Here is a 16,733-nt window from a genome sequence, read left to right as displayed (position 1 = left end):
TCTTACATACATACATACATACATATGATCACGTCTATATCCCTTGCGGGGTAGACAGAGCCAACAGTCTTGAAAAGACTGAATGGCCACGTTCAGCTATTTGGCTTAATGTCTTACCCATAAATTAAAGATAAAATTTTGGTTTTTACGCGTTTAAACGGTTGCTAACCTTAAGTAACATTTGTACTAGTTTTTCGTAACGCCTATATACCATATATATAGTTACCAAATTTATTGGTCCTGTTATATATTTACTTAATTAATGAATCATTTACAAATAATACTTATTTTCAATCTAGAGATTTCTTTTCTCAGTCTCAAAAGTATAGGAACATGTATTTCACTAATTTTAATTCTCTATTTGGTGGGCCTTAAACATATACTCAGGCCTCTTTCTCAATTGTATAATCTCTTATAACTATTTAATACAATTTACGCTTATATCTAATGGACACTTAAAAGATTATGCGCCTGCGCAGGTGGCGCCTCTGTACTCGTATTTAGAATAGAATAGAATAGATTTAGAGACAAAACAAAAAGTTAGCCTTTTTATATCACACTTTTTATAGTATCAGTTAGGAAAATAATACTATTGATTAAAGTTATCCTCTTGACATTAGTAACGTTTGGGTCCTCACTTCTCTGGAGAGGAGCCCGGGGCCCTCTTTTGATCATGACTCTGGATTGAGGTTTTTATACGAATTGACACTCTTGACTGACCTCTGCAACCTTTGCAGAGAAAGCTAACTTATATATTCAAATGCTTACCATTGGCAAAGACTTTGGAAAACTAATCACACATTTAGAAATCTTCAATTATATACTTTTTTGCTTGATCATACATTATGACCAATTCGTTTTTGGAATGAAGCGATCAGAATTATTGTATACTTATTTTTGTAATTTTAATTTGACTATTTTTATGGAAGATTAAAATTACGGAACGAGACTATATGAAAAGTAAGATCTTATTGTTATATAAAATTTCCCGTTGATCATACTGAAACTAGTCACATATCGCTTTTCTCAACAATTCAAGTTTCAAAATCGACTAAAATATACTGTATCGCATCAAACTCTTTCACTACTCATTATTTTCATTGATACATACATACATATATAATCACGTCTATATCCCTTGCGGGGTAGACAGAGCCCACCATCTTGAAAAGTCTGACAGGCGACGTTCAGCTGTTTGGCTCAATGATAAAATTCAGATTCAAGTAGGTTATAGACAGGTTGCTAGACCATCGCCTAAAATAATCCCATGTTTACAAGCCTATCCCTTAGTCGCCTTCTACGACATTCATGGGAATGAGACAGAGTGGTCCTATTAATTTTTTATTGGAACCACATGGCATTTTTCATTGATCTTGCTCTCAATTAAAGTTTTGGATCGCTAAATCCTACTAATATTATACTCGTAAATGCGAAAGTTTGTGAGTATGTTAATATGCTGTTAACAGTTATATTCTATAGTAGAGGCCGCCCGCGACTTCGTCCGCATGGAAATCCAGTCAATCCCGCGGGAACTCCGGGATAAAAAGTAGCCTATACCTAATCCTGGGTCTTCAGTTAGCTGCATACCAAATTTCATCGTAATCGGTTCAGTAGCTTTTGCGTGAATGAGTAACAAACATCCATACTGACATCCTCACATACTCGCAAACTTTCGCATTAATAATATTAGCAGGATGACTAAGTATATGATGTTATTCGAATATATTTAAAAATGTTGCCCGGTCGGTGTAAAAAGTGACTTCGTATTCCCCGTTCATGATGGCGAGGAGCTGTTGTAACGCAGATTCCAACATTTGCGCTTGTTCGAGGCATTTCATTACAACTTGCCTGAAAAAATTAACATTAATTTCGGATACACAATAGAATTGTAACAGGAATTACTTGAAAGAGTTCCCTTCAGGGGATAAGTCCGCCATTGCAAGTAATTAATTTTCTTTTTTATAAATACACCACTTTTTGTTGTAACTGTGTTAATTTCTGTGGAATAAAGATATTACAAACGTGGAAATTCCTCTATAGCATGGGACCACTCTACCTCTTTCCAGGGATGTCGTATAAGGCGACTAAGTGATAGGCTAATAAACTTGAGATTCGTTTTGAAGGCGATGGTCCAACAACTTGTCACTATTTGAATCTCAATTCCGTCATTAAGCTATACAGCTGTACGTGGCCTTTTAGTCTTTTCAAGACTGTTGGCCCTGCCTATCCCGCAAGGGATATAGACGTGACTATATGAATGAATGTATGTTTATAAGTATATTTTTACTACATTACCTGTATCTCATCAGCCGTTTGTCTCCCACCACAACGACGTCCGCCTTCAAAATGATCTCTTTCAGAGGCGTCACGTCATCAGCTTCTCTTTGGACGATGCTGGAGGGATTTGATGTTTTTTTTTTGTTTTTATTGAAATTTATGGCACTTGGCAATAATATATTTAGAGCTTGGTAAAGGGCATAGGCTACTTTGGCTCATGCTCAAAATGTCTCTTAGGCAAAATGTCCCCTGATCGTAAAATGTCTGTTACGCAGAATGTCCCCTGGTCGTAAAATGTCTCTTTCCCAGAATGTCCCCTGGTCGTAAAATGTCTCTTTCCCAGAATGTCTCTTGGTCGTAAAATGTCTCTTGGTCGTAAAATGTCTCTCGGTCGTAAAATGTCTCTTGGTCGTAAAATGTCTCTTGGTCGTAAAATGTCTCTTGGTCGTAAAATGTCTCTTGGTCGTAAAATGTCTCTTGGTCGTAAAATGTCTCTTGGTCGTAAAATGTCTCTTGGTCGTAAAATGTCTCTTGGTCGTAAAATGTCTCTTGGTCGTAAAATGTCTCTTGGTCGTAAAATGTCTCTTGGTCGTAAAATGTCTCTTGGTCGTAAAATGTCTCTTGGTCGTAAAATGTCTCTCGGTCGTAAAATGTCTCTTGGTCGTAAAATGTCTCTTGGTCGTAAAATGTCTCTTGGTCGTAAAATGTCTCTTTCCCAGAATGTCTCTTGGTCGTAAAATGTTTTTTTTCCCGAATGTCCCCTGGTCGTAAAATGTCTCTTTCCCAGAATGTCCCCTGGTCGTAAAATTACTCTTTTCCCGAATGTCCCCTGGTCGTAAAATGTCTCTTTCCCAGAATGGCCTCTGGCAAAATATCGGTCCAGATACTGACAATATCGCCGGTGTTCTAATCGGCGCAAAAATACACAGGTTCGAATCATCATAGGCCATGTATCAATGACTATATTAGATTACTAACCGATGCTCTTACGGCCGTAAGCTGTAACCGTAATAAATTGACCACAAGCCGTCAATTTATTACGGTTTCAGCTCTACTTAGTGCAGATACAAAAATGGTACCGGTAGGTACTCAAAATACTGGTATTTCAATAACAACTTACCATTTCAGTTTATATATAATTCCCGTCAAATGGCCATGAGTAGCCGTCGCCTTTTCTTGTATAGTTTTCTTTTTTTCGCAATGCAAATTTTTGCGAAACTCCTTAACACTCGCCTCGCTATAACAACATAGAATAGAAAAGATTTATTTTCAAAATTGGATACATGGTATCTCTTATTGACGTCACATCACTTAAATCTAATTATAACTACCACCGCTTCCAAAGTGCATGTGCAAAAGAAGCGGCGGAACAAACTACACTGCAGCATATATATACATATAATAAATCTTTACAATTTTTACAACAATTTCCATTATCCATCAGACACCTGATTTCTGTTCTATCTTAAAGCCAAATAGCTGAATGTGGCCCATCAGTCTTTTCAAGACTGTTGGCTCTGTCTACCCCGCAAGGGATATAGACGTGACTATATGTATGTATGTATATGTTATTAGATCAGTGTGATAACGGTTATATATTACTTTTAAAAGAGACGGTGGTCGAATGGGTAAGATTAAAATGCGTGATGCGCAGGAAGGCGCAGGTTCGAATCCCACTTTGGTCGTGAGGAAATTTGCACATTCAGGATGTGTAACCATATGATCCAATACGGGTTAGGATCCCCTGCAAAGGTTGCGGAGGTCAGACGGGAGTCGCTATCTGTAAAAATCTGACTCACCCAATCCAGGATCCATGGATCCAGACTCCGGGCTCCCCACCAGACTGATGAGGATGGGACCTGGACTAAAGCCAGGAAGAAAATGAGTTTATACAGCACTTTTATCGTCTCTAAGATGTCAACAGGAAGATATAGAGAGATATAGGATAGATACATACATATATAAAATCACGCCTCTTTCCCGGAGGGGTAGGCAGAGACTACCTCTTTCCACTTGCCACGATCTCTACATACTTCCTTCGCTTCATCCACATTCATAACTCTCTTCATGCAAGCTCGGCGGTTTCGGGTACTTTTGACCTATAGATACTTACATGAAACTATGTATTAATTTTAAAGATCCACTTAGTTCGCTCAAAAATGTTTGCAGAAATGTGTACGTGTCGTTTTCATTTTCAAATCCACTGTCGTTAGTTGAACTATCATTAGGTTTCGAATCATTATTCTGTTCTTTACTGATTTTGTCATCATTAAATGATACTATATCATTTTTTCCAATCTTATGATTCGGACCATCGACAATTGTGCACAAAGAAATATCATCTAAAGATATTGTGCCGTCAAATTGCAAATAATTTATATCTTCATCGATTTTCGATTTTAATTTCTCCTCGAAAGCGTCTATCAATTTGACGTTTCTTATCACTTTCGGTCCAGCCGTTTCGGTTTTATCGTCAAATGTGTTTTCGTGTTTAGGCGTCAAACTGATAGTATTATTTTTATTAACATTTTTTGTCTTGGGAAACGACGTGGACGTATCAAAGAGCCTCACTATATTCGGTTCAGTGCTATCGTTAAGATTCAAAGTCGTTTGTGAGTTCAATAATGTGTTTTCCGAAATATTTATTTCAGTAAGTTCTTTCGGTTTATCCTCTTTCTCGTTGTCTGTGGTCTCTTGCATTGTCATAGACTTTGTTTTGTCTATGGTCAATAAATTTAAGTTGCGTCCGAACGTGCGAACTATTGTTGTGTCATTTTGCGTTATAACCTGAAATAGAAGATATATTAGTTATGATACAATTCACACCTACTCTCCTAAATTTACAGCAATTTTATTAAATCAAGAACGTACGCTAAAAGGTCAGGTCAAGTGAACCCTATACCAATGAGGTTGCATGTAATGCAAAAGAGGAAACAATTTGGAAATGTGTAATATCTGCCTATCCCTTCTGGAACGAGGTGTTAACATATACAATAACGTCTTTATCTCTTAAGTAAAGAGTAAGACAGCCACATGGCTAAATGATGGCAATTAGATCAAAATGCTGACAGGTTGATCAAAGAAAGGTTGCCTGAAAGTAAAAGTCTGAGTTGATTAGCCTTTCCCTTGGTCGCCTTTGACGACATCCACTGAAAAATGGTGGAGATATGAGAACGAGATCGAACCTGAGACCTCGTGATTCTCACAACTGAGCCACAGGGGAGTTAACACTTACCTCGTTGGTAACTGGCGACGGCGGCTCAGAATAATCTTGCCAAGCCGGGAAATGTTTCTTCAAATATTGTATTATTTCTGACGACTTCTTAGTAACTGTGAATTGAAATAATTATAATTGGTCGGAGTGGGAAGACCTAGACGAACGTATCTTGATCAAATTAAGGACGTCCTGGTAAAGGGTCAGGCCAAAAGTACCCGAAACCGCCGAGCTTGTATGAAGAGAGTTATGAATGTGGATGAAGCGAAGGAAGTATGCAGAGATCGTGGCAAGTGGAAAGAGGTAGTCTCTGCTTACCCCTCCGGGAAAGAGGCGTGATTTTATGTATGTATGTATATGATAATGTTTTTTTTTCGATAATCTATACTTTTATAGTGAAGCAAATAAATCATCGTGAGGAATCTTGCACATTCAGATAACTGAACGTGTAACCATGATCCAATATTGATAAGGTTCCCCTGCAATAAAAAAAAGAATCGGACCTTTACATCTCATACCCATGGATGTCGTAAAAGGCAACTAAGGGACTCGGGCTTCTTATAAGCGATAGGCTAGAAACTTGTCACTATTTGAACCTCAATTCTATCATTTAAGCCTAACAGCTGAACGTGGTTTGTTAGTCTTACAAGACTGCTGGTTCTGTCTACCCCTCTCTGTCTGCAAGGGATTAAACGTGACTGTGTAGGTTGCTAACCAGCCTAAAAGAATAATCTGAAGTGTGTAAGTCTATCACTTAGTCGCCTTTTACGACATTAATGGGAATGAGACGGAGTGGTCCAATGCTTTTTTTTTTTATAAGTCACATAGCCGTCTCTTAAAACACTGAGAAGCCACGTTTAGCTGTATCGTGACAATTGAATTGAGAATAAAATAGCGACAGGTCGCTAGCTCACCACAATCTTTAAGAACTTCGATAATTTGCAACTCACAATTGTGTCTCTTCACGTCCTCGTGCTCTGCGGTGTGGACGCAGCCCGCCGGCGCGCCGACCAGCTCCACCAGCTCGGGCCCGTGCCGCAGGTGGCCGTGCATGCTCAGCAAAAGTTGATGGGTTTCTGTTATATGCGGACTGTTCTCTGTGACCTGCGAGAGTTTTGTAATTTTTCTATTTTTAATTTTCATTTAATTTAAATTTATATTTAAAGAAGAATAGGATCACTCCATCTATTTTCCCATGGATGTCGTAAAAGGCGACTAAGGGATAGGCTTACAAACTTGGGATTCTTCTTTTAGGCGATGGGCTAGCAACCTGTCGCTATTTGAATCTCAATTATATCATTAAGCCAAATAGCTGTGCGTGGCCTATCAGTCTTTTCAAGACTGTTGGCTCTGTCTACCCCACAAGGGATATAGACGTGACCATATGTATGTATGTATTTTTTTATTTTAATTTTCATACATACATACATAAAATCACGCCTCTTTCCCGGAGGGGTACGCAGAGACTACCTCTTTCCACTTGCCACGATCTCTGCATACTTCCTTCGCTTCATCCACATTCATAACTCTCTTCATGCAAGCTCGGCGATTTCGGGTACTTTTGACCTGACCCTTTATTTTCATTTCAATTTTAATTTTCATTTAATTTAAATTTTCTGTATTTTTGCATGATTCCATGACTGGTTGAATGCGCGAAATGTATATGCTTTGTAACATCTATAATTGTACCGCATTTATAGCAAATAAAGTATTTGTATTTAAATAAAACAACACGCACTCTCGTGCCGTATAATGACATAACTAAATAAATAAATATATACGGGACAAATTACACTGATTGAGTTAGCCTCAGAGTAAGTTCGAGACTTGTGTTACGAGATACTAACTCAACGATGCTATATTTTATAATAAATACTTATATAGATAAACAATCCAAGACCCAGGCCAATCAGAAAAAGTTCTCTCGTCATGCCCTGACCGGTATTCGAACCCGGGACCGCCGGTGTCACAGACAAGCGTACTACCGCTACGCCACAGAGGCCGTCAGATAAATATAAATAGTCGTCGTAGATATTTAAATAACAAACAAAAAATAACAAAATATTTGTAAACAATTGTTTAGTTTTCAATTCAGTGTGGTTTCCGGTATTTTCGAATAGAACCATTCGCATATCTTTCCCATGATGATGTCGTAATAGGCAACTAAGGGGCTACCTGCCACTATTTGAATCTCAATTCCATCAAAAAGCCATTAAGCTGCACGTTTAACTGCTGTCCTTTATTCTTTTCAAGACTGCCAGTTCTGTCTATCCCGTAAGGGATGTAGACGTGGTGATATATATGTATGTACATATTTGAATTGAATTGGAATATAATTGAACATCTCAATACTATCTATCTACAGACCCATAATCTCACTGAAGTATTTCAACCAAATAAATTCGTCTGGTCGAAAATAGATCTTAAAAGTATAACGTTGGGATCCATTTTTGAAAGCAAAAGGCGGATAAATGTTCGGACCTACTTTTTTTTTGATAAATTTAGCTTTTAACTAGGAATCCTATATTAAGTTGATCAAAGCAAAAAATAAATATTTACCTCCAAGGTTTCAATTAGAAGTACGGCACATCCAAACACACGCATAAACTCTTCCGGTTTTATGTCAAGTTTTATTTCACCTGAAATCAATCAATCAATCAATTCGATCCAATCCGGGAAATCTTTGTAATCGCGATTTAGACTCTTCGGCGCTATTGGCTGAGCGCGTCATTTTCTTTGCTATGATTGACAGTTGTTGTGTGATTTTCTGTTGTATAAATAATTGTTTTTTATAACCACTTTTTACGAGTATATTTCAAATCAAAAGAGGAATCCCAAGCTTATAAGCCTATCCTATATATTTAGTCGCCTTTTACGACATCCATTCGAAAGATTAGTTATAATTATCGTTTAAAAAAAAATCAATCAAGATAAACACAAAAAAACGCAATGCTCATAAAAATTGTATACTTGCTGCTTGCTTGCTTTACTTTAGTCCCTTTTTTTCTATTGGTACCGAGAACCACACGGCAACAAACTGTACTACGTACGATAAATTAACAAAATCATGACTGAACGACTTAACTTACCTCTTTTATCGGTATGAGTTATCAACAATAGTGACAATTCGTCAGTCAGCATGGTCACCATCCAATACATTTTGTAAGCTTGTCTGACACACTTCATACCTTCGAGGAGGGTTAGAAATGTCGGTACACTGGCAGGGACCAAGGTTGAATTCTGTTGGGAAACAATTTTCATATACACACACACACTGTATAATTATTTTAGGTAGTAGTTATAATTAGATTTAAGTTATGTGACGTCAATAAGTGATACCTTGTATCCAATTTTGAAAATAAATCTATTCTATTCTATTCTAAATCTATTCTAATAATTCATTCATATAATCACGTCTATATCCCTTACGGGGTAGACAGAGTCAACAGTCTTGAAAAGACTGATAGGCCAGGTTCACCTGTTTGGCTTTAAGATAGAGTTGAGATTCAAATAGTGACAGGTTGCTAGCCCATCGCCTAAAAGAATCCCAAGTTTATAAGCCCATCCCTTAGTGGCCTTTTACGACATCCATGGGAAAGAGATGGCCCTATTCTTTTTTCTATTGGTGCCGGGAACCACACGGCATTGTATAACTTGATCTCTATGACATCAATATCAAATGTACGTGCGCAGGAGTCGTGATGTTTGTATGGCGCGTAAAAATTTGAATTGATGTGATGAGCCAATCAGAGCGCGCCATTTGAACTGAACTGTCCACTATTCTACTACTATTGTGAGCGAGATAGGAGAAATTTTGTTTCTGGATTTTAAATTTAATGTAATTGTAATAAGGTCGTTATTTTATTAAGTTTTCATTAGGGTCGGCGACTTATGAACGTGGTCAGTACTATGACACATTTTTTTGTCTGTATTTTTCCCCACCTGCGTGATATTTATAGTTCCAAACTGCTGTCACATAAATGAAGTTATATTTTTACCGAGTTTAATAATATATAGTTACTAAACATACATAAATATAATCACGTTTATATCCCTTGCAGGGTAGACAGAGCCAACAGTCTCGAAACAAACGGTAGGCCAGGTTCACCTGTTTGGCTTAATAGAATTGAGATTCAAATAGTGACAGGTTGCTAGCCCACCGCCTAAAAGAGGAATATCAAGTTTATTAGTCTATCCCTTAGTCGCTTATTACTAGATCCGTAGGAAATATATGTTTACCAACATTTTGAATGGCATGTAGGTTCCATATGTGGTAAGTGATGATTTACCAAAATTCCCGCGTGAACAAAATTCAACAGGATTTCTCGTTTAAAATTTTATTATATTTGAAACTTACCCGCAACAAATCAGATATAGCATTTTCCATGATTTGTTTGAATGTGCAAATCCACTCATCAATATGAGACCTTATGTTCACTTCCATAAACTTGTTAATCACTTGAAACCTATATTTCAATTTCTCCTTTATTGACTTTTTAAATTGTTCTTCCATCAACTCTATGGTTTTATTTTTTCTAACACTTTCTACCTCATTATCATTTGATTTATTTTGATTTTGGAACGAGTTGTTTTTTGATTCACCTGTTTTACCGACGGTAGATTCTTTTTTTGATTTTTGTAACTGGTTTGTTTTAATATCTTGCTGAGGAAAGCAATTTTTATTTCTGATTTGAATTTCAAACGACTCCTTTTTGTTTTTGTCCATTTTATCGCTTTTGTAAATAATATTACTGTTTTTATCTTTTATTACTAGATTTTTCAAAGTTTTACTTATGGCTGTAGTATCGGAGTCAGTATCGAAGTCGAAATTTAAATATTCATTAAATTTTTCTTTCTCATCATTATTTTTTTCTTCAAATTTTATCGGAGATGTATTAGCATCAGTTGTATTGACTTCTGTCTGTACGTCACAACTTTTTAATACATTTTCTTTGGTGAATAAAGTTTTTTTACAACTTACAAATTTTGAGTCTTGATTGAGAAATGGATGATCTTTTTTCAAAAACAAATTCTTTGGTGATTCATTTTTCAATGTGATCTTTTGTGGTTCTGAAATCATCACTTCTGGTATTGAAGCGCCATCTTTGATATCTTTTAGTTTGTAACAGTGAATCTTTAGGGATTTAGCTTTATTGTATAATGTCATGTTGTCAGTAAAGAGTACCTGTAAAATATAAAGTTTAATTTATTAATTTCATAATTTCATCTATACTAATATTATAAAGCTGAAGAGTTTCTTTGTTTGAACGCGCTAATCTCAGGAACTACTGGTTCGAATTGAAAAATTCATTTGGTGTTGAATAGACCGTTTATCGAGGAAGGCTTTAGGCTATATAACATCACGCTGCAACTATAAGGAGCGAAGAAATAATCGAAAATTAGAAAAAAAAACGGGGAAAATTATTCATTCTTGAGGGCTTCAATGATGCCCAAAATAACTATTCCACGCGGACGGAGTCGTGGGCACAGCTAGTAATTAATAAATTTAATTAAAAAAAAGCCGTATGGTTCGAGGCACCAGTTAAAAAAAAGAATAGAACCACTCCATCTCATTCCCATGGATGTCGTAAAAGGCGACTAAGGGATAGGCTTATAAACTTGGGATTCTTCTTTTGGGCGATGGGCTTGCAACCTGTCACTATTTGAATCTCAATCCTACTACTATTATAAAGGCGAAAGTTTGTATGGATGTATGGATGTTTGTTACTCTTTCACGCAAAAACTACTGAACCGATTACCATGAAATTTGGTATGTAGGTAGCTGAAGACCCAGAATAACACATAGGCTACTTTTTATCCCAGAGTTCCCGCGGGATTGATAGGGTTTCCATGCGGACGAAGTCGCGGGCGGCCTCTAGTTGTATCATAAAGTGAAACAGCTAACCGTCGCCTATCAGTCTTTCCGAGACTGTTGGCTCTGTTTACCCCGCAAGGGATATAGACGTGATTATATGTATGTACGTAAGTATATTAAAAAATTACGAAAATAAATACAATAGTTTTTGCATCCATTTGTAGGGCCTGTCTTCTTCTTCCCGGCTTTAGTCCCGGTTGCATCCTGACCACTCTGGAGAGGAGCTCAGGGTATGCCTTTGACCATGGATCCTGGATTGGGTGATAACATGAAGCGACTCCCATCGAACCTAAATTTGTATTAGATCCAGTTGCTTGAATGTGCAGGTCTCCTCACGATGTTTTCACTCACCGTAAGAGCATCGGTTAGTTATCAAACTAATGTACATAACTTCGAAAATAAGCATTGGTAGGTACCTACATGGCCGATGTAGGATTTGAACCTGTGCCTTTTTTAAACCACACGCATTTTAACCGGGCACCAATGCTATTTGTTGTGCGTGTATTAAGTTAAAATGACAATCCTTATCTAAATTCTTAAAAAAAATCAAAATTACATATTACCTTTTTAATCATTACACATTATTTTTTTTCTGACTGTATGTATGCTCTAATCTCGGAAAGTTGTGGACGGATTTTGTTCCTATTTTAAATGTTGTAAATAGGGTATATAGAGGAAGATTTAAATCTATAAATGGTACCCGTAGGAAGTCGGGTTGGATCGCTAGTTATATAATAAATACATACCACAAGATCGCTTTGTTGATCGACTTGCAAACAGCAATTCAAAATCCTTCCCAGAGTGGACATTTTCTTAAATACGTGGTCTTCGTCTTCCGCAGTTTGAACTGGACATAAAATAATCTTATATCACTACATAGTATAAAACAAAGTCGCTATTTTAGTCTGTTTGTCTGTATGCTTAAATATTTAAAATTACGCAACGGATTTTGATGCGGTTTTTTGTAACAGGTAGAGTGATTCAAGAGGAAGGTTTTTATATATAATAACATTTATAATTTTGCACCCGTGCGAAGCCGGGGCGGGTCGCTAGTGTACATATAAAATTCTCGTGTCACAATGTTCGTTTTCGTACTCCTTCGAAAGGGCTTGACCGATTCTTATGAAATTTTGTGAGCATACTGATTAAGTCTGAGAAAGACTGAAAAGCCATTTTCAGCTGTATGGCCCTAATAATTGAATTGGGATTTAAATAGTGACAGGTTGCTAGCCCATCGCCTAAAATAAGAACTGCAAGTTTATTAGCCATTCCCTTGACTGACTTTTACAATCTGCACGGGAAAAGAAAACAGTTGGCGCACACTATGTTTTTCTTCGCAACCAGGCCAAGAAGGAAGGTATAGTTACTTTTATATCATGCCTCTTTCCCGGATGGGTAGGCAGAGACAGTAGTCTGATAGTAATGATACTCACCGATGATATGAGGTGGCGGTGTTGCCAGCTTCCTGGTCAGCTGTCTCGCGACAATGACTCGCTGTCGCCCGCGACAGTCGCCGTAACAGAACCCCTCTATTTCTGATACTACCGCGTAAGGCACTATCAAACGGCAATCTTTATCTGAAATTATATTGTAAATCTGTACTAAAGAACAGCCGCATAAAAGTGATTAGAACGTACTCAATTAGTAATTCTAGTAGAGTGGAGATAAACACTATGTGTTTAATTTAGACCGTTTCATAAGTTTGCATATCCGGCTCGAAGGACCAAAACATCCTGTGTCACTGTATCACCGTGTCACCAACGCCAACGGATTATCTTTTGATATTATCTTTGGATGTGTAAGTAATTGTGATCCAACATGGGTTTAGGCTCCCCTGAAAAGGCTGCGGAGGTCAGACGGGAGTTGACTTGTAAAAACATGACTCATCCAATACAGGATCAACCAAAAGGCACCGCGCTCCACTCCACAGGATGTAACCAAGATTTCGCGCCAAAATAAATGAAAACTTACCTAACTGTACAAACTTGTCGATAAACTCATATTCGTCGATTAAGACATTAGAATCCACTATAATGTACCAGCAATCCGTAATGTGATCCACCAATCCACGAAGAGTGTGTATAGTCACATGTTGTGATGGCTGAAACATTTGTTACTATAATGTGTACCCTAGGGATGGTGGGAATGCCTAGAGGAATGTACCGTGGTCAAATCAGAGACGTTCTAGCAAAAGGTCAGGTCAAGACTCCCCGAAACCTACGAGCTTGCATGAAGAGAGTTATCAATGTGGATGAAGCGAAAAAAGTACGCAGAGATCGTGGCAAGTGGAAAGATATGGTCTTTGACCACTCCTCTGTGAAAGAGGTAATTTATTGTGGCAGAGGGTGCAAAAGGGAACACGCAAACATGTGTTTTCTACACTCATTTGTTGTTATTATGAAACGTTGCGTCACCTTGACTGTTAAACTTATTTAGGAAGTTTTTTGACAGATTTGAATAAGAAAGATGAATGAGGCGAAAAGTTATACATGTTATATCCCTTTAAAGAAAGTACCAAACAGTCTTAAAAAAGACTGAAAGGCCACATTTATCTGTATGGCTTAATGATGGAATTAAGATTTTAATAGTTACAGTTTGCTAGACCATCGCCACCAAAAATCCCAAATATATTAGGCTTTCTCTTAGTCATCTTTTACGACATCCATGGGAAAGACATGGAGTGGTCCTATTGTAAAGTGCTGGGAACCACACAGCATGACAAGACAAAACATGTGTATTTGTTTTACTCACATTTTCCTCGCCATCTTGATTTCCATCTGAGCTCTCGTCGCTGGAGTCCAAGTCAAACATTACTCTCTTCTTAACCATTTTCTTTTTTGTTTGGCTCGGGGCCTGGGTCTGACTTTCTAAAAGTATTTGAGAATTCATCAAATTTCATTTACATAAAGAGTTTATACATCTGATCATTCATCAAGAAAAAACTGAATACAATGTTTCCTAATTGTTAGATAAAAAATGCTAAAAAAGGCAGTCAGCCTTAAAAAAAAAGGTGGTTCGCAGTTTGACCTACATCCTGTATTTGATCGCGATTATCATGATTTTCGCTGAACCGATTTTGATGCGGTTCTCGGGAAAGTGTTTGTTACATAAGGAGGATAGCGACTGGAGGCAGTCACTTTTTGTAAAAGTTATGTTAACTTCTTGCTTAAGTTTTTCATTTCTCTTCTTGGATCGCACAAAGTTTTTGGTACATTTTAATAAGCAAGTACTTAATTAAAACACTGACTTATTTGAAGATGGACAATTTCTTCTAACTTACCTCCAGTGTTACTATTTTCTAAACTAATAGATTTTCTTCGCTTCTTCTCCACTAATGTAAATCTCAAATCATTTTTGTCAAGATTTTTGTAATCTTCATTTTCATTTGAATCATTTTTATCCAAAACAGATACAAATGAACCATTTTTATTATCATTCATACTTTTTTTATTCTCCTTACACCACAAAGTACTCCTTGTATTTCTTTTTATATCTTTTTCTACATTCCCAATTGTATTCATTTGAGTTATTGAACTGTGAATCTTAATGTTTGGAGTGAAGATTGGTTTTCGCAAAACAAAGTTGGTTTTAGGTTTATCTGTTGTTGAATGTTTTGATTCCATATTTTGTTTTGGAACATTATGAATATTAAGATGTTGATTAAAATGAGGTTTTGACTCAAATTTAACTGGATTTTCAAAAATATCAGAATCTGATAGTGTTCTGTGCCTACCACTTTCTTCATGTTGGCCAGACGGGCTTTTAGGATTAATTATTTGAGTGTTGGCAGCTCTGCTGTTGTCATCATAAAAATACGCGTTACTAGATTCTGACCGAGTTCTTTGTCTTACAATTTTATTTACTGATCTATTGACACCTACACTATGTCCAGTTGGTGGAAATAATTGAGAATTACCCATAACTCTGTCAGAATTAGCAGTTTCATGAAAGTTTGTAAAAAGGTTAGATTTATTCGGAGTTTGACCAAAAACATGACTATTTATGTTGGCATTAAATATTGTATTTGGTTCTTCATAATTTACGAATCTCTGTGATAATGGTATAGTACAAGTTTGAACGAACATGCCTCTGTCTGGTTCCCAGGTTTGGGTTACTTGGTCCTGCTTTGGTTTGGCAAACATTGGCATTTGCATCATAGGAGCCCATATTATATTCTGCATGTATGGTTCGACATTTGAAATGTATTGCGGGAACAAAGGTTGGCCAAACATTGGTGATGGTTGTGGAATATTTGTAATCCTTCTAGTAATATTGGGGACTGTTTTCTGGAGGTTTGTGTTGGCTGTTGGTGATTCCGCTGGTGGACTTGTTGGCTCAGGATATGAATGGGATTTATCAGCTTTTTGAAGGACTGCATCTTTTCGCAGTATATTTTGCTGTGGGTACAACCATAAATAAAAATAATTACTTATATCACTTCCTATGTGGTTCCAGCACTTTGGAATAGACATTTAGAAAGGCGACTATGAGATAGGGTCTTGATTTTAAAAGTCTTATAGGCGGTGGGCTAGCAAACAATTTGAATCTCAATTCCATTATAAAGCCAACTGGACAGGGCCTGCCACTCTTCAAGACTGTGGGCTCTGTCAAATCCGCAAGGGACTGGATGTATGTCACTTAATTATTTTAAATTCGAGAATTATGGCAGAAAAATGAAGTTTACAATGGAAAAGTCACTAAATAAGTAATTATCCAAATTCTATAAAGGGACAATATAACAGTGTTAGCTCCAAAGTAAGTTTTAACCATGTTATATATATATACAAACAAAAAATGACATTCTACTTGTTATTGAGGCTGTATTTTGACAAGCATGCAGGCAAGCTTTCTTTATACACAGTGATATTCGCCTATCATGGGTTTCCTATCAACAACCATACTAGGGTATCTTCTAAGAGGATATATTCATGCTTGGACTAATGGAAATAATAGTACTTACTTCTGCGTCGTTCAAGCTCCAAGCGGCTTCGCCATTCAAAACGTTGAAGTAGTAAAATTTACCCGGAAATCTTTTGGATGGGCAAAGAATCCAACCATTGTTATCTTTCTTGTTGGAACTCATGTTGAATATGAAGGCGCTAATAACATAGTTGTACAGATGAGAAAAATATCAATGTATGCTCAGATGTTTTTATATTATCGGGTTTAAAACACCGATTTAAGGACCAAAATAACGCCGATGTATAATAAATAACCTGAACTTTTGTAACTTTTTGCTGACACCCGCGAAAACGGACAGATTGAAAAATTAATTTGATTGCGTTTTGTTTCATCTATTCAGTGCAGATCAATTATCAGAAATCTAACAGAACATTACATGTAACGTTAATTACAATCTCATTCTCT

At 36.9% G+C, this 16,733-nt stretch overlaps 1 protein-coding gene across 1 annotated transcript; it reads right to left on the bottom strand.

Annotated features, from left to right (window-relative positions):
- Positions 1-1,707: 1,707 nt before the first annotated feature.
- Positions 1,708-16,533, bottom strand: LOC106140458 (uncharacterized). Its single transcript, XM_060952856.1, has 15 exons — positions 16,327-16,533; positions 14,647-15,763; positions 14,118-14,233; positions 13,338-13,467; positions 12,800-12,943; positions 12,113-12,213; positions 9,849-10,676; positions 8,581-8,731; positions 8,051-8,130; positions 6,442-6,595; positions 5,513-5,607; positions 4,391-5,064; positions 3,398-3,514; positions 2,296-2,394; positions 1,708-1,848 (listed from the first exon to the last, which is right to left on the bottom strand). The coding sequence occupies exons 1-15, from the start codon at positions 16,447-16,449 to the stop codon at positions 1,713-1,715; spliced, it is 4,065 nt and encodes a 1,354-aa protein (XP_060808839.1). The 5' UTR covers positions 16,450-16,533; the 3' UTR covers positions 1,708-1,712.
- Positions 16,534-16,733: the final 200 nt, after the last annotated feature.

Source organism: Amyelois transitella, chromosome 30 (assembly GCF_032362555.1).
Source record: "Amyelois transitella isolate CPQ chromosome 30, ilAmyTran1.1, whole genome shotgun sequence".
Classification (NCBI taxonomy): Eukaryota; Metazoa; Arthropoda; class Insecta; order Lepidoptera; family Pyralidae; genus Amyelois; species Amyelois transitella.
This window is presented reverse-complemented; position numbering and strand designations above follow the sequence as displayed.